Source organism: Phyllobates terribilis, unplaced genomic scaffold (assembly GCF_046119375.1).
Source record: "Phyllobates terribilis strain yellow unplaced genomic scaffold, ASM4611937v1 Scaffold_5__5_contigs__length_657084704, whole genome shotgun sequence".
Taxonomy (NCBI): domain Eukaryota; kingdom Metazoa; phylum Chordata; class Amphibia; order Anura; family Dendrobatidae; genus Phyllobates; species Phyllobates terribilis.
Genome location: NW_027362765.1, coordinates 635,189,689 through 635,210,687, shown reverse-complemented (window position 1 = coordinate 635,210,687; position 20,999 = coordinate 635,189,689). Strand labels below are relative to the sequence as shown.

The following is a 20,999-nucleotide window of genomic DNA, read 5'->3' as shown; positions in this document are numbered from 1 at the left end:
ACCAAGAGTCACCTCTGCTTCTGAGCATAAGTTTATCCGAGTCACCAGCCTCAGAAATCGCAGGTTAACAGCAGCTCAGATTAGAGACCAGGTCAATGCCACACAGAGTTCTAGCAGCAGACACATCTCTACAACAACTGTTAAGAGGAGACTTTGTGCAGCAGGCCTTCATGGTAAAATAGCTGCTAGGAAACCACTGCTAAGGATAGGCAACAAGCAGAAGAGACTTGTTTGGGCTAAAGAACACAAGGAATGGACATTAGACCAGTGGAAATCTGTGCTTTGGTCTGAGGAGTAACCTGTAACCTGTAGTTACAATCCCATCTTGAAGGTATTGTACTGGAAGAACCAGGTTTCTCTTTTGTGCTTTCCTTAACCTACCCTAATGTTTCAGAGAAAAATAAAAACAGACAAAATTTCAACCAATGGCCCTTAAAGGGTAAATGCGGCCATGCAGCTTAGATGGCTGTCAGCCATATGATGCTTTAAACGACTGTTCATCCAGCAGCTATCTCAGTAGATCTCCCATACAAGTGCTCATTCGGCTGAGCGCACCTGTCCGCTCTAAAGAGAAAGAAGCTGACCGACATGTGCGCCTTCAGGTTATCTTCGGGAGAACAAAGTGATCTGCAGTCAGAAATCAGACATGCGAGACTGACATCTCTCCAGATAATCAGTCAGCCGGTGCTCCAATACACATTAAACTGTCAGCCGAACCCGATGATATCGGATAACATTAGTCTGTGTATGGGGGCCTTAACATTTTCCCTCCTAATCCTGAGTGACCGTAAATTTGAATTAACTGTCATAACAAAAGTTCTATACAAGTACATGAGCACTGATGCTATTTTGTTCCAATAAATAATTAAGCCTGTTTGAAGCCATCAGGTGTTCCAGCTGTAACAAACTCATGATCTTAGGTTATTACACCAATTCACTGTTACTATTCTATAGTAAAGAATCCATGCCTTAAAAAGTAACGGTTTTAATTTTTACCTCACAAAGCAAAAGTACACATGACATTTTGCAATATATCTTCATTAGAAAACTAGGCTTCTTCTCCGCCAGAACTGATCATTCATTTTCAAAATTCTCAATTCTTGTGTAAAATCTGTATTTAGTGAAGACAGATTTTTACATTTTTGAGAAAAGAGAGGACAGCTGGTGCAGATAAAATTCTATGTAGATTGGAGGGGAGAGGAGCTCCTCTTATAGCTCCTCTCTAGATAGAACTTTAGGAGCACCAACCGTCTTCTATCTCAGTAATATATTCTTCACTGCATACAGAATTTACCTGAGAAATGAAAATTTTAAAAAAGAATGATCAGTCCAGGAGTCGAGAAAAGCAGATTTCTCTGATAACATATATTACAAAGTTTCTGATTTTCAAGTGTACTATTTATTACCAAAACTGGATAAAAACTAATATTTAAAAATTGGCTGTGCTGCTGGAATAAAGCCTCTTGCTGCGGTATTCTTTGAAGGCTCTTCATTATCCACTATGCGTTACAATGCCATACTAGCTTCTTTATCAAGTAAAAGTTGTTTTTTTTAATGCACTTGATATAGATGCCAGAACGGCATTGAAACGTGTAGTGGATAATAAAGGACCTTTAAAGAATACTGCAGCAAGAGACTTTTTTTTTATTTTTTTTTTAGAAGTTTATATCATGATTTGGTAATTTCCATCTGGCAGATTTAACCCCTAGTCACTGGGCAGCTGCAGCTGGCTATTTAAACCTCTTTAATAATTGTGTCGTCACACAATTACCCAAGGTGAGCAAAACTATTGTTTATACTTTCTCCTATATTAGGGTTTTACCCTACTGTGCGCTTCTGTAAAGTGCCCAAGCGAGGTAGTCGTGGACGAGCTACTGCTCCCACTCACTCTGCCACTCTACAGACAACATGTGTCACCGTCTCGGTATCCTGCTGTGTGTAGGGTGCATCATACTTACTTCTGGCCCTCAGGCCTCTATTGGCTCCAGGTTTTCCTCTTCTGGAACCTTGGCAGCAATCAATCCAGGGGACACAGGATTGGTAAAAACAATCAAACTTTTACTTGACAACAGGCAGTCTTTACAAACCGGCATAAAGGATAAGGCCCAACGGGTTGTCGTCTTTCCCACAGGTACCAGACAACTTCAGCCATGGTTCTCGGTATAGGTAGAGTATAACCCTTGGTATCTTCTCTAGCACTAGGAATTCCTCTCCACCACTAGCAGTGCACCCGGATTGCATCACCTCCTGCCAGGCAGAGTGCACCCTAGAGCCCCAACGTCCATCTCGAGGTTCCCAGACCGGTAGACAGATTCACACGTAAGGATTCTTTGCCAATCCACGGTCCCGAGTATTAGGCCCACGATATCCCTAGCAGCCTATTCTCTGCGACTGCTGCTGTCAATTCTCACTACTCCTCCCAAGGGACTTGTCACTTCCTGAATTTGGCACTAACTTTCAGTTCCCCCTCCCCAAACTGGGCCAGCTGTTACAGTTAACTCTACCTAGGCTAGACTGCAGCCCTAGTGAGTGTTACCCTTGACAACATGCATTAATGTAAAATACATTTAATCATTTGAGACTTCAGTCAGCTCCACCACTCCTACACTTCACCCATCACAGTCACAGCATCCTCTACTATTGATTTCTGGCCCAAAAATTAAATTAGCAGTAGCTCTTTAACCTATTTTTCTCCAGACGAAGGAAGCGCAATCTAGGTTTTTGAGGAGTTTTACATTGAACAGCTTTTTACTATACTTTTTTTTATAGGGGTTATTTATGTTTATGAACAGGTTAATCATTTCCTTCTATTAAATAACTTCTCAAGACTAAACAGAGACTTAATGGTCTGAAAGGGTAAAATTGTTTGAAAAGAGGTGATTTTAACATACTTTTAATCACTGAACTCTGTAAAAACATCAAAAAAATGTCATCATGTACAGTTTTTTCACAAACACTGACCCCATAAGCTTTTTCTTGCACCATACTTTGACCCTTTGCGTGTCCTTTGGTAGATTATTTTGTGGTCATTAGATTGGTTATAAATTAACCCCTTCGCAACCCTGCGATTTTCTGATTTTGCATTTTCGTTTTTTGCTCCCCTTGTTCCCAGAGCAATAGCGTTTTTATTTTTTGGTCAATATGGCCGTGTAAGGGCAATTTTTTTGCGGGACGAGTAGTACTTTTGAACGACATTACTCGTTTTACCATATTGTGTAAGGGAAGAAGGGAAAAAAATTCCAACTGCGCTGAAATTGCAAAAAAAGAGCAATACCACAGATGGGTTTTTTTATATATTTTTTTTTTTTTACCAAGTTCAATGCTAAAACTGACCTGCCATTATTATTCTCCAGGTCATTATGAGTTCGTAGACACCAAACATGTATAGGTTCTTTTTTATTTAAGTGGTGAAAAAAAATTCCAAAGTTTGCTAAAAAAATAAATAAAAAAAAAAAAAAAAGTATGGCGCCATTTTCAAAGACCTGCAGCGTCTCAATTTTTCGGGATCTGGGGCCGGGTGAGGGCTTATTTTTTGCGCGCTGAGCTGAAGTTTTTATTTTATTACCATTTTGGGGTAGATCCGATGTTTTGATCGCCCGTTATTGCATTTTATTGCAATGTTGCGGCGACCAAAAAACTTAATTCTGGCATTTAGAATTTTTTTTCTTGTTACGCCATTTACCGATCAGATTAATTATTTTTTTTATATTGATAGATCGGGCGATTCTGAACGCGGCGATACCAAATATGTGTATGTGTTTTTTTTTATTATTATTTTATTTTGAATGGGGCGAAAGGGGGGTGATTTAAACTTTTATATTTTTTTAACTTAATATTTTTAAAAACATTTTTTTTTCACTTTTTGCTTGCTTCTATATAGTCTCCATAAGAGACTAGAAGCAGCACTTGTCTGATCGCCTCTGCTACATACAGATGATCAGCAGATCACCTCTGTGTAGCAGAAATGCTCCCGTGCTATGAGTGCCGACCACTAGGTGGCACTCATAGCGATCAGCTCATGACAACCACTGGAGACTGCTGCAGACCCAGGGTTGTCATGCCCACGCATCGGTGACCCGCGATCACGTGACGTGGTCACCGATGGGCGGGGTTAGCGACGATCTTCCAGAGCGTTGCTGTTAAATGCCGCTGTCAGAGATTGACAGCGGCAATTAACATGTTAACAGCCACGGGTGGATCGCGATTCCACCCACGGCTGTTGCGGGCACATGTCAGCTGTAAGAATCAGCTGACATGTGCCCAGTTCAGTGCGGGCTCAGCGCCAGAGCCCTCACTGAACGGGGGTTACAGCCTTGTGCGGACAAATACGGCACAGGCTGTAAAGGGGTTAATGGATGCCATGCTTCCAAAGAATCTGGTGATGTCCATAGCATCCAATCATAGTATATCTTTCATTTTACCTCAGCAGTATAAAAAATGAAAACTACCTGTGATTGGTTGTTATAGGCAGTAAAAAAATGATTTTTTTTGTCACCGTTCATAACGGTGTGGTGGTGTCCATAGCAAAAATTCAGAGCATAGCTTTCATTTTACTTCAGCAATATAAGAACTGAAAGCTGCACGGTGATTGGGTGCTATAGGGAGCAAAGACAGATTTTGTTTTAGACAGTTCATAAGAGTGTGGAGGTGTGCTTACCACGATTTCTTTCACTATTTAGTGGTTGTACTGGATTAAGCTTCTGTCTCTAATAACGTGACCAAAGAGGCTACAAGGGGGTGTCAATTCATGTGAAAACTTTTGCTATATTTTCAGTTGTTTTGTAGTGAATAAACAACAATGGAACATTACGGACTTCATTAGAAAAGTGTATTATGCGTACTTTGGTGTAAGACTAGGTGATTAGGACAAGTCGTGGGCTCCACATGTAGCGTATTCTGTTTTTGTAGAACTACAACGATGGTCTAAAGGGAAGAAAGAGAGCTTTTGTTTTGGTGTGTCTATGATCTGGAGGGAACCGCAAAAGCTTTATAATGATTGCTACTTGGTACGTGCAACATGGAGGGATTCAACCTTAAAAATGAGAAGGAAATTATATGCCCAGACCTCCTGTCAGCGATTCGCCCTGTGCCTCACGTTCCAGGAATACCTGTCCCTTCACCTCCAGAGAAACTTGAAGATACACCTGATTCAGAAGATTCAGAACATGAAGAGCAGGATTCTGATGAAGACTTTCACGCTAGTCCCAACAAGCCACAGCCATTTTTTCACAGCTTGAATTAAATGATTTAGTCAGGGACTAGGACTTCCTAAACATTCTGCAGAACTTTTTGGCTCTAGACTGGGCTGATGGAAAAAATTACCATTGAGTACAATGTACCAAGTGGAGACTCTCTTTTGATTCATCCAAAAATAGTCTGAAAGCTGTGCTACTGCACAATGGCAGCAAGTATGCTTCAGTGCCTATAGGGCATTCTGTGCACTTGAAGAAAGCTATGAGTATTTAGACTTTACTCTCAAGAAACGCAAGCAAAAGTATCAAGGGTGATCAATATGTGGTGATTAGCGTTGAGCGAGTATGTTCCATTAACCCTTTCAGCGAGTATGCTCGGGCCGAGCTCCGAGTATTTACAGCTGCTCGGTGATAAGGTTAAATCGCTCCCATGTGCATGATTTGCAACTGTTTGACAGCTTTATTACATGTGAGGAATGTGTAAGAAATAGATATTCCTCACATGTAATAAAACTGTCAAACAGTTGCAAATCATGCACATGGGAGTGATTCAACCATATCACCGAGCAGCTGTAAATACTCGAAACTCGGCCCGAGCATACTCGGACAGAACATACTCGCTCAACCCTAGTGGTGATCTGAAAGTTCTCTCTTTGCTCCTTGGCAGCAAGAAGGATACACAAAGTACCCGTGCTTTTAGTGTGAATGGGACAGCCAGATAGGACTCATCACTGGAGCCAAAAAAGTTGGCCAATGAGAACATACTTGCAACCTGGACTCAAGAACACAGTTGCTGAAAATTTAGTTGATCCCACTAAAGTTCTCCCAACACAACTCCACATTAAGCTTGGACTAACTAAGCAGTTTGTGAAAGCTCCACAGAAAGAATGAGAGAATTTTAAAACTGAAGGAAGGCATTTTTGTGAGTCTGAATATTCAGAAACTCAAGAAGGATGAAGTGTTCGAAACAAAAATGAAAGCTGTTGACAAAAGTGCTTGAGATTTTTTTTTAAAAGAAGACGTGAAGAAATTTCTAGGCAACAACAAAGATCCAAATTTTAAGTTAATCGTGGAGAAGAAAGCCTTGGGTTTAGTGATGAGCGAGTATGCCACATTAACTTTTTCAGCGAGCACGCTCAGGTGCTCGCCGAGTATGCTCAGGTGCTCGCCGAGTATTTTGGTGTGCTCAGGTTTTCATTCATTGTCGCTGCGCCTGCAAGTGTCACAGCTGTTTGACAGCTGTGACACATGCAGAGATAGCCTGGCGAACAGCCGTGACGCAGGCGTGGCGACAATGAACGAAACCCCGAGCACGTCAAAATACTCGGCGAGCACCCGAGCTTTGCTCGCCGAATGAGTTGAGGCATACTTGCTCATCACTACTTGGGTTGTCTGATGAATTTGAAGTTGCATTTTTTACATTCCAATTTGGACTACTTTCCTGTAAACCTTGGTGCTATTAGTGATCATCATGATATCAAGGTGACGGAAGGGCGATACCAAGATAGATGGAATGAGAACATGATGGGGGACTAATGCAGGGTGTTTCACAGAGAAGATCCGCAGGTCTTCTACAAGAGAAAGGGTATCAAGAGAAGCTTTGAAGAGAAAAGGAAAAGGCACAAGAATTAAAGGGGTATTCCCATCTCCAAGATCCTATCCCAATATGTAGTAGGTGTAATATTAGCAAATACCTCAAATTAGAAATGTAGTATAGTTTTTCCGATTCACTATGTCTCTTTCCTCATGTGCAGGGCATTGCAGGACCTTAGGTATCCATGGTTACGACCACTGATATAGTGACAGCTAGTTGCTAGTGGTTGTAAATATGGATACTGTCCTGCAATGCCTGCACATGAGGAAAGACATAGCGAATCAGAACTATACTACATTTCTAATTGGAGGCATTTGCTAATATTAATATTACACCTACTACATATTGGGATAGGATCTTGGAGATGGGAATACCCCTTTAATTTCCAATAAAGTTGCAGAATGAATATTCAATAAATTTTGCAGGTGTTTTTTGTTAATTATTCTAATTTACGGAGATAATGACTTTTGTGTTTTCATTGGCTGTAAGCCATAATCAACATTAACAGAAATAAACACGTGAAATAGATCACTGTTTGTAATGACTATATATAATGAGTTTCACTTTTTGTATTGAAGAACTGAAATAAATTAACGTTTTGATTATATTCTAATTTAGTGAGAAGCACATATATTTTCATCTACTAAACGTATTTTTATCTTTTACATTTTAAAAATTTCAAAAAACGAAATGGGTCGATGCAAAAGTTTGGGCACCCTACATTGTGCTTAAACTTTTTGTATCGGTCCATATTCTATTTTGAAATTTTTAAAATGTAAAAGATTAAAATATATACATTTTTTGCCTAAAATACAAAGGAAGTGTACTATAATAATAATCTTTTTATTTATATAGCGCCAACAAATTCCGCAGCGCTTTACAATTCAGACAATTTTACAGACATTATCGGCACTGTCCCCATTGGGGCTCACAATCTACATTCCCTATCAGTATGTCTTTGGAGTGTGGGAGGAAACCGGAGAACCCGGAGGAAACCCACGCAAACACAGGGAGAACATACAAACTCCTTGCAGATGTTGTTCTTGGTGGGATTTGAACCCAGGACCCCAGCGCTGTAAGGCTGCAGTGCTAACCACTGAGCCACCGTACTATATTTGACTTTAGCCCTTTTAGAGATCGTTTCATCTTCAACTGGCTTAAACAATAACAATTTTGACCAGTGGTGCCCAAACTTTTACATGCCACAGTAATATTGTGTTAATTTTTGGCTACAATAAAGATTTTTCTTGTTCATCTCACTTCTACGTATTTTTATGCGCGTTTTGTGCAAAATCCATACATGATGGTTGAAAATATAAATGTTTTTTAAATCGGTGCATAAGGAAACAAACATCAGTCATTGGATTTTACCCCTTAATGACTGCCGTAACGCATTTTTATGGCTGCAGTTAAGGGTAGTTATGCCTCAGCGCCGCTTTTTCAAGTGTATAGTGCTGCTCAGCAGCGGCGACTCCTGCGGGTGTCAGCTGTATATGACAGCTGACACCCTTCACTATCAGCCCTGGCCGGTTTCTATGCCCATCGGGGCAGCGCTATTTAAGTTGCTATAAGGTGGGGGGGGGGGTCGCAAGACCTCCCTAGTAACCATCGGACCCGATGGTTACCATGGCACCCTGAGATCATGTGATGATCCCAGGTTACAGTGGCCTGTCAGAACCAGCAGGAAGCTGGATCTCAAAAGCACACTCAGGCTGAATCACTGACAGGTCTCATGCACAGGAGTACTGCAGTGTATGGGATCAGCAATCAAAGTGAAAATTACACATGTCCCACAGTGGGACATAGTGAGAAAGAAAAAAAACGGCCCACTCTATAAAAGTGTCACTTTATTTATTCCGTTTGGCAAACGCCGTGAAAAATAAAAAAAAAAATGAATCTTTTCATCATACCGACTCACAAAAAAAGTGAATAAAAAGCGATGTTAAAAAAAAAAAAAAAAAAAAAAAATGTAAAAAAAAACGCCAAACCATCCTACAAAAACAAGCCATAATATGGCTCATTCGGCAAAAAAATAAAAAAAAAGTTACAGCTCTCAGAATATGACGATGCAAAATTAAATTCTTTTAGGTAAAATACTGTTTTTAGTGTGTAAATATAGTAAATCCTAAAAAAAATAAATACAAAGCTGGTATCACTGTAATCATACCAACCTGACAAACAAATCGGTCTCATCACTTTAACTGCACGGCGAACGGAACAAAAAATAAATAATAAATGAATTACTGGTTTTTGTTCATTCTGTGTCTGAAAAATCGGAATAAAAAGAGATCAAAAATTACTAGGTGTCACAAGATGGTAAAAAAAAAAATATGCAACTCGTCACACAAGAAATAAGCCATCATACAGCCATGTTCACAAAAAAATAAAGTTACAGCTCTCAGAACATGGCGAAAAAATAACTACTTTTTATTTAAAAACATTTTTTTACTGTGTGATGGCAACAAAACCAAAAAAAAAAAAATATATATCTATCTATATATCTGGTATCACTGTAATCCACCTTATCACTTTTAACAAACGGTGAACTGGGCAAAACTAAAAATAATTACTATTCTAGTACTGCTATCTATGTCTTCATTCTGCCTCCAAAAAAAAATCGGAATAAGGCTCACATTTATCCTGCGCTCTCCGCTGAGCGCTCACATTGGGCTTTCCGTTTAAATTCCCCAAAACCGCAATTCAGCCAAAAAAAACAGATGGAGCCACTCATTTATGAGGCCGATGGAGTCCCTTTGGACTGGTCTCTGTTACGGCGGCGTCCCATCATTTTAGGCATTTTTTAGCGCACAAGTGTGGACGACCAGAGATCTGTGCACGCCTAAAAAGATGGAGACCACCGGAGCAGACGTCAAACGGACTCCAAAGTGTCTCCATCAGCCTCTTTGTGGTGGGTGGTTCCGTTGGGGGTTTCGTCTGAATCGCATTTTGTGGGATTTACACGGAAACTCTGACGTAAGTGCTCAGTGTAGACTGAAAGCAATCGAAAATTATGTACCCCAAAACGTTACCAATAATACCCCTAATTTATCTCACACAAAACAAGCTCCCTCTCAGGTCCGTCATCTATGACTCTATGGGGGGGGGGGGGGTCTCATGTTACTGGTAGAACAAAGACTCTGAAAAAGCAACAGCTCCCAATCCCTCAAATAAAATCCAGTGAATTCTGCACTCCCAAATCCAAATGAACCTTCTCCTTCTGAGCCTCACTGTGCCTAACCTGCAGTAAGCTGCCACATGTTTGAGAGCATTTAACAATTTACGGGGTGTGTGACCTAGGAGAAATGTATTGGGGACATCACACTTTATGGGGGCACAATGTATGGGCACTAAACTGATATATTTGGAATTCTCTAGAATAAAGCCAGGCGTGGATGTTACATAATAGTCACTGCAGCCGTTGATGAATTCATTGAGATGTGTAATTTCTACAATGAGGTCACTTTTTGGGTTTTTCTGCTGTTCTGGCACTTTTGGGCCTCCTCAAATGTTGCCCACAAACTATTCTACCAAAATCTATGCTCCAAAAGCCAAATAGTGCTCCTCCTTTCTGATGACAAATGGGGCATCATCGCATTCGGGAGAAATAACAAATTATGGGGTCAGTTTTCTCCTATTATCCATTGTAAAAATTACAAATTTGGGGCTAAAACTACACTTTTGTGAAAAAAAATTTAAATTTTCAATATGACAACCTAATGTTACTAAATTCTGTAGTACCTGTGGGTTCAAAATGCTCACTGTACCCCTGGATAAAATCATTGAGGGGTGTAGTTTCCAAAACGGGGTAATTTGTCAGGATTTTCCACTGCACTGTTTAAGCAGATCAGGGGATCTCCAAACGGGACATGACACCCAGAGTCCATTACATCAAAGTCTGCGTTCCAAACGTCACTCCTTCCTTTCCAAGCCGTGCCGTGCGCCCAAACAACAGTTTTCTCCTATTATGGGGTATGTCCGTACTCAGGAGCAATTGCACAACAAATTTTGGGGTCCATTTTCTCCTGTTACCCTTGTGAAAATAAAAAAATTGGGGCTAAAAGTACATTGCCGTGGAAAAAAATTAGATTCCTTAATTTTACGGCTCTACGTTATAAACTTCTGTTAAGAACCTGGCAGTTCAAGGTGCTCAACACACATCAAAATAAGTTCCCTGAGGGGTCTAGTTTCCAAAATGGGGCCACTTGTGGGGGATTTCCACGGTTTAGGCACATGAGGCACTCCAAACGCAACATGGCATCTTTTGGAGTCATCTTCTATCGCAACTGCAGCTTAACACCAGATGTAGAACACAGCTAGCATCCACCGTTTATGGAGCAGGATTAGCTTCTGAGCAAGCTCCATGCATGGCCTGTGCCTGTGTAAAATGTTCCTCACATGTCGTCAATGGGTTAGGTGCATAGATTTTATAAACAGACTACACTGTGTGCAGGATTATTAGGCAAATGAGTATTTTGATCACGATACTTTTTATACATGTTGTCCTACTCCAAGCTGCATAGGCTTGAGAGCCAACTACCAATTAAGTAAATCTGGTGATATGCATCTCTGTAATGAGGAGGGGTGTTGACTAATGACATCAACACCCTATATAAGGTGTGCTTAATTATGAGGCAACTTCCTTTCCTTTGGCAAAATGGGTCAGAAGAGAGATTTGATGGGCTCTGAAAGTCCAAAATTGTGAGCTGTCTTGCAGAGGGATGCAGCAGTCTTGAAATTTCCAAACTTTTGAAGCGTGGTCACCGAACAATCAAGCGTTTCATGGCAAATAGCCAACAGGGTCGCAAGAAGCGTGTTGGCCAAAAAAGGCGCAAAATAACTGCTCATGAATTGAGGAAAATCAAGCGTGAAGCTGCCAAGATGCCATTCGCCACCAGTTTTGCCATATTTCAGAGCTGCAACGTTACTGGAGTATCAAAAAGCACAAGATGTGCGATACTCAGGGACATGGCCAAGGTAGAAAAACGACCACCTTTGAACAAGAAACATAAGATAAAACGTCAAGAATGGGCCAAGAAATATCTTCAGACTGATTTTTCATAGGTTTTATGGACTGATGAAATGAGAGTGACTCTTGATGGGCCAGATGGATGGGCCAGAGGCTGGATCAGTAAAGGGCAGAGAGCTTCACTCCGACTCAGACGCCAGCAAGGTGGAGGTGGGGGACTGGTATGGGCTGGTATCAAAGATGAACTTGTGGGACCTTTTCGGGTTGAGGATGGAGTGAAGCTCAACTCCCAGACCTACTGCCAGTTTCTGGAAGACAACTTCTTCAAGCAGTGGTACAGGAAGAAGTCAGTATCGTTCAAGAAAAACATGATTTTCATGCAGGACAATGCTCCATCAAATGCATCCAACTACTCCACAGCGTGGCTGGCCAATAAAGGTCTAAAAGAAGAAAAAATAATGACATGGCCCCCTTGTTCATCTGATCTGAACCCCATAGAGCACCAGTAGTCCATCATAAAATGTGAGATCTACAGGGAGGGAAAACAGTACACCTCTCGGAACAGTGTCTGGGAGGCTGTGGTGGCTCCTGCACTCAATGTTGATCGAAAACAGATCAAGCAACTGACAGAATTTATGGATGGAGGCGGCTGGGTGTCATCATAAAGAAAGGTGGCTATATTGATCAGTAATTTTTTTGTTTTTGCATGTCAGAAATGTTTATTTCTAAATGTTGTGCACGGATATTGGTTTACCTGGTGAAAATAAACAAGTGAGGTGGGATTATATTTGTTTTTTATTAAGTTGCCTAATAATTCTGCACAGTAATAGTTACCTGCACAAACAGATATCCTCCTAAGATAGCCAAATCTAAAAAAAAACTTACAAAAATATTAAGTTTGGATATTTAGGAGTCTTTTGGGTTGATTGAGAACATAGTTGTTGATCAATAATAAAAATAATCCTCTAAAATACAACTTGCCTAATAATTCTGCACACAGTGTATAGAGCAGTGGTGGCGAACCTATGGCACAGAGCCCTCCTGGTGGGCACGCGCGCCATCTCCTCAGCACTAGCGCCGTGGCCACTGCACGGAGCACTATGTGGGGCCCATTACACTGCATGGAGCACTATGTGGGGCCCATTACACTGCACGGAGCACTATGTGGGGCCCATTTCACTGCACGGAGCTCTATGTGGGGCCCATTACACTGGATGAAGGACTTTTTGTGCCCACTATATTGTATGGAGGGCTGTGTGGAGATTACAGTTGGAGAATCATACTGTGATGGGGTCACCATTCTTTGTCGGGGGGATTGAGGGAGGGGGGTACAGTAAAGTCATCATACTGTGCGTGTGGAGGAATTCGCTGTGGGGGTATCATACTGTGTTTGGGGGGCACGTTTGTTGGCATCATACTTTATTATCTGTTTTATTCAAGGTTTTTTATCCTTTATTATTACATATATAAATTAGGCCATTGGGCCATAGGCTTTTTACTGCTGTTACATAACATATTATTCCACTATAATTCCAAAAGTTAATTGATTTATTTGATAAGGAAAAACGTCCTCAATTGTAGACATTTTAACAAATATCAAGGTTGGCCCACGACTTTGTCCAAGCTTTTAACTTTGGCCCTCTGTCTATTTGAGTTTGACATCCCCTGGCTTAAAGGGTTATTCTCATTATGACAAACAACTTTGCAACTTTACGTTTGGTTAAAAATCCTCTCCATTCTCAAGAACAGATCTCCACTGCAATCGGTGGCTAGTATCTTAGGCTTGGAGTGTAGCGCTTACAAGCTCTTTGCTACTGTGTAGACTCTATAGTGCGCTAATGTACGAGTTGTTTTTCTAAACTAAAACCTCAGTAATCAGGCTAAACTGCCGTGTTGACACTTTGCGATAAATAAATGGGTTTTGGATCGCAGTTTGGGCACTCGGTCTCTAAAAGGTCCGCCATCACTGCTATAGTGCATGCTACTTTTTAAGTACCATCCACATATATTCTGAACAGGTTAGGTTAATCATTAAGAATGTTAGCGAACCACAAGGATTTTGAAGCCCCACAAACATCACGATAAATAAAATGTACCTGGAATGGTTCCAAGCAAGATTTCAGGCTGCCCGAATTGTGCTTTCTCTCCAGCATAGATAATGTCACACATCATAGCGAGCTCACATCCTCCTCCAAGCTATATGCCCAAAAAAATAAAGAAATTCATATTGGGGAATACAAATTAGAAAAAGACATAAGGTGTTGTTTCTAGGTCTTAAAGAGAACCTGTCACCAGGTCAAAAGTGGTCAGTTTTTTGCTCATATTTTCTCTCAAGTATGCCATTTTTACTAATTTCTTAAATTCGCTATACAGTTCACGAGAATATGGGCTTTTTTTTACCTGGTGCTAATTTTTATGGTCTTTAATAAGGGCCGTTTCTCACAGGATTTTCAGAAGCATGTCTTTCTATATTACCCTGTGAGCAATGGCCCCTTGGTAACAATTAGCACTTAATCAAAATGCCCAGTTAACCAGATTGCTGTACATCACCTTGTCTACACTCAGCGATTAGATGTTGTGTGTATGCTGAAGAAAGATTTTAAAATAGGTCTAAATCCTAGAAAACTGCTCTTGATGAGGTGTACCTGATGTGTACTTTAACTAGACTGCTGATCTCTTGCGCTTTCAGTGTGGGAATAGAGATAAATCTATGGAAGAGGATGCTGTTCATATCATGCGCAAGAAACTGATAGTGTAACAGGTTGCCTTATAAAACTGAATCAGCAAGCCGCTATTACTACGGCAAAGACCGTAATCAAAGGGAAACCAGGTTAAGATCAGGAGGCTGGACTGAAAAGGCCAGAAAAACAGAATCCTGCTTTACACAGCGAAGACCCCATTGTATGCGTCCAAGTGAAAGGGAAGCAAGACACTGCTGCCAACAGTCCTTTAAGCCATAAAGGACCCAGCCTGTTGGCATCTTAAAGCGGATCCTCCAAGGTTAGCATGTTAAGTTTGCTATAATCATGGAATAGTTGATGCAGAGCTGAATAAAACAGGTTTTATGACTTCCGGTTCCGGCGCTGGTATTCGAGGACGCATGTGCAGCAGCTCCCGGCTACCGCCACCAAAAGAGCAACATAAGAGCTGCACAGATGGAGAGCATCAGGGTAAAAAGACAGGGGAGAGCAGCAAAAACTAACCAATGCCAGTGTATCGAGCGGTACCTGCTTAGGAGAGTGGGGAGAAGCAATAACTGAGTGTCCGTGACAGCACGCCGCGACCATCACCACCAAAGATGTCGAAGGCAGGAAAACCAGCAAAAGCCGGTGGGAGGTTAGTCTCAGGAGGCGAGGAGGAACAGTTAAACCCGACATACAACCAGACTATTGATTATAAACAAATGGCTAGCAAAGTAGTGGCACATTTGATCACTGATGTTAAAAACAAGCTGACTGCAACAGTGCAATCTTCACTTGCTAAGCTGCAGGACACAGTTAAACAACATGGCGGCAGGCTGCTGGAGTCAGAGCAGCGTATATCAGACATGGAGAACACTGTAGCAGCAATGGAGGGGCAAATAGCTGAACTGACTAAACTATCATGCATGATGCAAGACAAAGTACAGGATTTGGAAAACCATTCAGAAAGAACAACCTAAGGCTGGTAGGCCTACCAGAATCGATCACTGCGTGCCATCTGAAAAGGTTACGCGAGACAGATCGAACACAAGCATTGGGTCTGAAGGGCAGATGCAAAGTGTAAAGGGCACACATAATGGGCCCAATAAGGGAAAATCCGTCAACCTAGAAGTCACAGGAGGAAAACTCAACCTTAAATATATCAAAGGCACACCATGTGATTATAAAATACCTGAATTACAACAACAAAGACGATCTCCTTCAAGCGCTCAGAGGAAGATGACAACCCTTACTACTACCTGGACATAACATTTTATTACTTGGAGGGTATGTACAGCCTTTTACTGTAAACATATTCAATTCCAACTGATCTACCTAACTCTGCTGAAGGTGAGGAAACAAGATGGAACTTTTACAATCTTCAGGGATCATGTAGCTGCAAAGGAAGTGTTTTTTCCAGATGCAACAACTCCTTCAAGGTTCGACATAGACGCATCATCCCATAGGGGTGAAAAACAACCTTTAACAAGGCAAGACTGTCAAAGATTATCGGAAGACAATCAGTGTGAACCACTACCTGGACCCCGCAAAGAAAGAACAGAGACTCCAAGACAGCAAAAGCATGGAAAAGAAAAAGGCTGCATATGATTAAACTTTTACATCTACTCCTTTCTACCTCTTTTCCCATATAACTAGAGTTCTATGACTCACGCACGCTCTCTTGCCTTAGCAACTAACACCACTATGGCTAAACTGGTTTTCCATATGCTTAAACAGAAACTGCATATAAATAATAGCAGATTGCAGCTAGGAAATATAATTAACCCCTTTACACTCAAAGATGGACATAGCACGTCATGAGCGGGTGTCATTTCCCGCACTATGAATTGCTACGCTTGACATGACTTTGAACTGTCACCGCACACAGTAACAGTTCAGCGCCGACAGCAGAGCGGCATGGCAACAGGTGTGATCAGTCAGTCAATCTGACTGACCAGTCACAGTATGATCGTACAGGAGATACTGAAATATCAGCACCTCCTACCCGATCTGAGGAGCAGCTCAGCACTACTTGTGGCCAAGCTCCTGCACCAACAGCCAGGGACAGTGCCAGCACATCCCCTGACTGTTCAACTTTCTAAAAGCTGCGATTGCAATCACAATAATTTTTAATATTTGCCAAATGCCAGAATAATGAGAGAGAAAATGCTTTACAGCATTTTTACTACTTATTGCAAAGTCAAAAGTTTACATACACTAAGATTACTATGCCTTTAAAGAATTCTGGACTGCCCATATATGATGTCATGTGTTTGGAAGCTTTTTGGCAATATCGGAGTTAGACACACCTGTGGATGTATTTTAATGAACAACTGAAACACACTGTATATTTGTGTAGCATCATGGTAAAGTCTAAAGAAATCAGCCAAAATATCAGGAAGAGAATTGTGGACTTGCACAAGTCTGGCTCATCCTTGGGTACAATTTCAAGATACCTGAAGGTGCCTCGTTCATCTGTACAAACAATTATACACAAGTACAAACAAGATGGGAATGTTCAGCCATCCCACCGCTCAGGAAGGAGACGGGTTCTATGTCCCAGAGATGAACGTGCTTTGGCCCGACATGTGCATATCAACCCAAGGACATGATGTGAAGATGATGGCGGAAGCTGGTAAGATTGTATCAATATCTACAGTGAAACAAGTACTGTATCAACATGGGCTGAAAGGACACTCTGACAGGAAGAAGCCATTCTTCCAAAAGAAACATAAAAAAGCCAGATTAACCCCTTTCTGACTAGGTCAGTAATAGTACGCACCTGGTCGGAAAGGCCGGTTCACCGGGGGCTCTGGCGCTGAGCCCACACTGAACCGGGCACATGTCAGCTGATTATTACAGCTGACATTTGCTAGCAACAGCCACGGGTGGAATCGCGATCCACCCGCGGCTGTTGACAGCGGCACTTAACATGTTAATCTCTGACAGCGGCATTTAACGCGCGCTTCCTGGAAGCGCGTCCTAAGCCCCGCCCATCGGTGACCCCGTCACGTGATCGCGGGTCATCGATGAGTGGGCATGACAACCCAGGGTCTGCAGCAGACGCCTGTGGTTGTCATGTCTCAATTGCTATGAGCGTCAACTAGCGGTCGGCGCTCATAGCAAGTGAGCATTTCTGCTGCATACAAGCGATCTGCTCATAGCCTGTATGCAGTAGAAGCAACTAGACAACTGCAGCTTCTAATCTCCCATGGAGACTATTGAAGCATGCAGTAAGTATAAAAAAAAAAAAAGTTTTAAAAAAATTATATTATATTAATATATATATATATATATATATATATATATATATATATATATACATATACATACACACACACACACACACAGTACAGTACAGTACAGACCAAAAGTTTGGACACACCTTCTCATTTAAAGAAATTTCTGTATTTTCATGGCTTTGAAAATTGTACATTCACACTGAAGGCATCAAAACTATAAATTAACACATGTGGAATTATATACTTAACAAAAAAGTGTGAAACAACTGAAAATATGTCTTATATTCTAGGTTCTTCAAAGTAGCCACCTTTTGCTTTGATGATTGCTTTGCACACTCTTGGCATTCTCTTGATGAACTTCAAGAGGTAGTCACCGGAAATGGTTTTCACTTCACAGGTGTGCCCTGTCAGGTTTAATAAGTGGGATTTCTTGCCTTATAAATGGTCTTGGGACCATCAGTTGTGTTGTGCAGAAGTCTGGTGGATACACAGCTGATAGTCCTACTGAATAGACTGTTAGAATTTGTATTATGGCAAGAAAAAGGCAGCTAAGTAAAGAGAAACGAGTGACCATCATTACTTTAAGAAATAAAGGTCAGTCAGTCCGAAAAATTGGGCAAACTTTGAAAGTGTCCCCAAGTGCAGCTGCAAAAACCATCAAGAGCTACAAAGAAACTGGCTCACATGAGGACCGCCCCAAGAAAGGAAGATCAAGAGTCACCTCTGCTTCTGAGGATAAGTTTATCTGAGTCACCAGCCTCAGAAATCGCAGGTTAACAGCAGCTCAGATTAGAGACCAGGTCAATGCCACACAGAGTTCTAGCAGCAGACACATCTCTTCAATAACTGTTAAGAGGAGACTTTGTGCGGCAGGCCTTCATGGTAAAATAGCTGCTAGGAAACCACTGCTAAGGATAGGCAACAAGCAGAAGAGACTTGTTTGGGCTAAAGAACACAAGGAATGGACATTAGACCTGTGGAAATCTGTGCTTTGGTCTGAAGAGTCCAAATTTGAGATCTTTAGTTCCAACCACCGTGTCTTTGTGCGACGCAGAAAAGGTGAACGGATGGACTCTACATGCCTGGTTCCCACCGTGAAGCATGGAGGAGGAGGTGTGGGGGTGTGGGGGTGCTTTGCTGGTGACACTGTTGGGGATTAATTCAAAATTGAAGGCTTACTGAACCAGCATGGCTACCACAGCATCTTGTTGCGGCTTGCTATTCCATCCGGTTTGCGTTTAGTTGGACCATCATTTATTTTTCAACAGGACAATGACCTCAAACACACCTCCAGTTTGTGTAAGGGCTATTTGACCAAGAAGGAGAGTGATGGGGTGCTACGCCATATGACCTGGCCTCCACAGTAACCAGACCTGAACCCAATCGAGATGGTTTGGGGTGAGCTGGACCGCAGAGTGAAGGCAAAAGGGCCAACAAGTGCTAAGCATCTCTGGGAACTCCTTCAAGATTGTTGGAAGACCATTTCCGGTGACTACCTCTTGAAGCTCATCAAGAGAATGCCAAGAGTGTGCAAAGCAGTCATCAAAGCAAAAGGTGGCTACTTTGAAGAACCTAGAATAGAAGACATATTTTCAGTTGTTTCACACTTTCTTGTTAAGTATATATTTCCACATGTGTTAATTCATAGTTTTGATGTCTTTGATGTGAATGTACAACTTTCAAAGTCATGAAAATACAGAAAAATCTATAAATGAGAAGGTGTGTCCAAACTTTTGGTCTGTACTGCATGTTCGTGTGTGTGTATATATATATATATATATATATATATATATATTTATTATATATATATATATATATATTTATTATATATATATATATATATATATATATATATATATATATATATATATATATATATATATATATATATATATATATATATATATATATATATTTTTTTTTTTTTTTTTTTTAAATCACCCCCCTTTCACCCCATTCAAAATAAAATTAAAAAAAAAAAACAACCACATACACATATTTGGTATTGCCGCGTTCAGAATCGCCCGATCTATCAATATAAAAGAAGAATTAATCCGATCGGTAAACGGCGTAACTAGAAAAAAAATCTAAAACGCCAGATTTACATTTTTTGGTCGCTGCAACATTGCAATAAAATGCAATAACGGGCGGTCAAAACATCAGATGTACCCCAAAATAGTATCAATAAAAACGTCAGCCCGGCGCACAAAAAATAAGCCCTCACCCGGCCCCAGATCCCGAAAAATGAAAACGATACGGGTCTTGGAAAATGGCGTTTTGGTTTTTTTTTTTAGCAAACTTTGGATTTTTTTTCACCACTTAAATAAAAAAGAACCTATACATGTTTGGTGTCTACGAACTCGTAATGACCTGGAGAATAATAATCACAGGTCAGTTTCAGCAAATCAGTGAACGTGGTAAAAAAGGACCTAAAAAACAACTGTGGAATTGCATTTTTTTTTGCAATTTCACCGCACTTGGAATTTTTTCCCCGTTTTCCAGCACACGATATGGTAAAACCAGTGTTGGCGTTTAAAAGTACAACTCGTCCCTCAAAAAATAAGCCCTCAAACGGCCATATTGAACGAAAATTAAAAAAGTTCTGGCTCTGGGAAGAAGGGGAGCAAAAAATGAAAACAGAAAGACCCATGGTCGTTAAGGGGTTAATGTTTTTCAAATGCACACAGGAACAAAGACCTTAATTTTTGAAGACATGTCCTGTAGTCTGATGAAGCTAAAATTGAACTTTTTGGGAATAATGACCACCGCCATGTTTGGAGGAAAAAGGGAGAAGCTTGGAATAGCCAGGGACCATGTTTGCAAATGGCACCTTCCTAGGCTAAAAATAGCAGCTCAGAGCTGCCGCATAAATTACGTGAATAGAAATGCTAATGAAGATTGGGTGAATGGGACTAGCTGACACCTAGCTCTTTTGTTTGGTGAGGACAAGGTGTCAGACCCTTTCATCACCAAACCTAATTAAAGTAAAGTAAAGTGTATAAATAAACACAGACACAGAGTAAACAATTTATTTGAAATACAACAGACATTTTTTAATCATTTAATTTAACCAATATACTCACCCGAGTTCTGATGGTAATCCAAGGTTTAAAGCAATGTCCCACCAAATAACTTTATTTAGCTCCAAAAAGCATTCATTGATGTACAAGAACCGCTTGAAAAAAAACTGCGTCAAAATAGGGGTAAAAATGCGCGGTTTTTCCTGCCAAGGAGATACAGAAATGCTCAGGAAATCTCTGCTTCAAATCCTGATCGTGTGCACATAGCCTTAAGAAGATTATCAAGCATCCTCCATTTCCAAAG

The 20,999-nt window shown here is 40.9% G+C and overlaps 1 protein-coding gene across 1 annotated transcript in view; it reads right to left on the bottom strand.

The window, feature by feature from the left end:
* ECHS1 (enoyl-CoA hydratase, short chain 1) overlaps window positions 1–20,999 on the bottom strand; it is a 73,352-nt gene that overhangs the window by 27,751 nt on the left and 24,602 nt on the right. Inside the window, exon 4 of the mRNA XM_073681473.1 lies at window positions 13,849–13,948. Within this exon, the coding sequence (XP_073537574.1) occupies window positions 13,849–13,948 (100 nt within the window). The remainder of the gene's footprint in view (window positions 1–13,848; window positions 13,949–20,999) is intronic.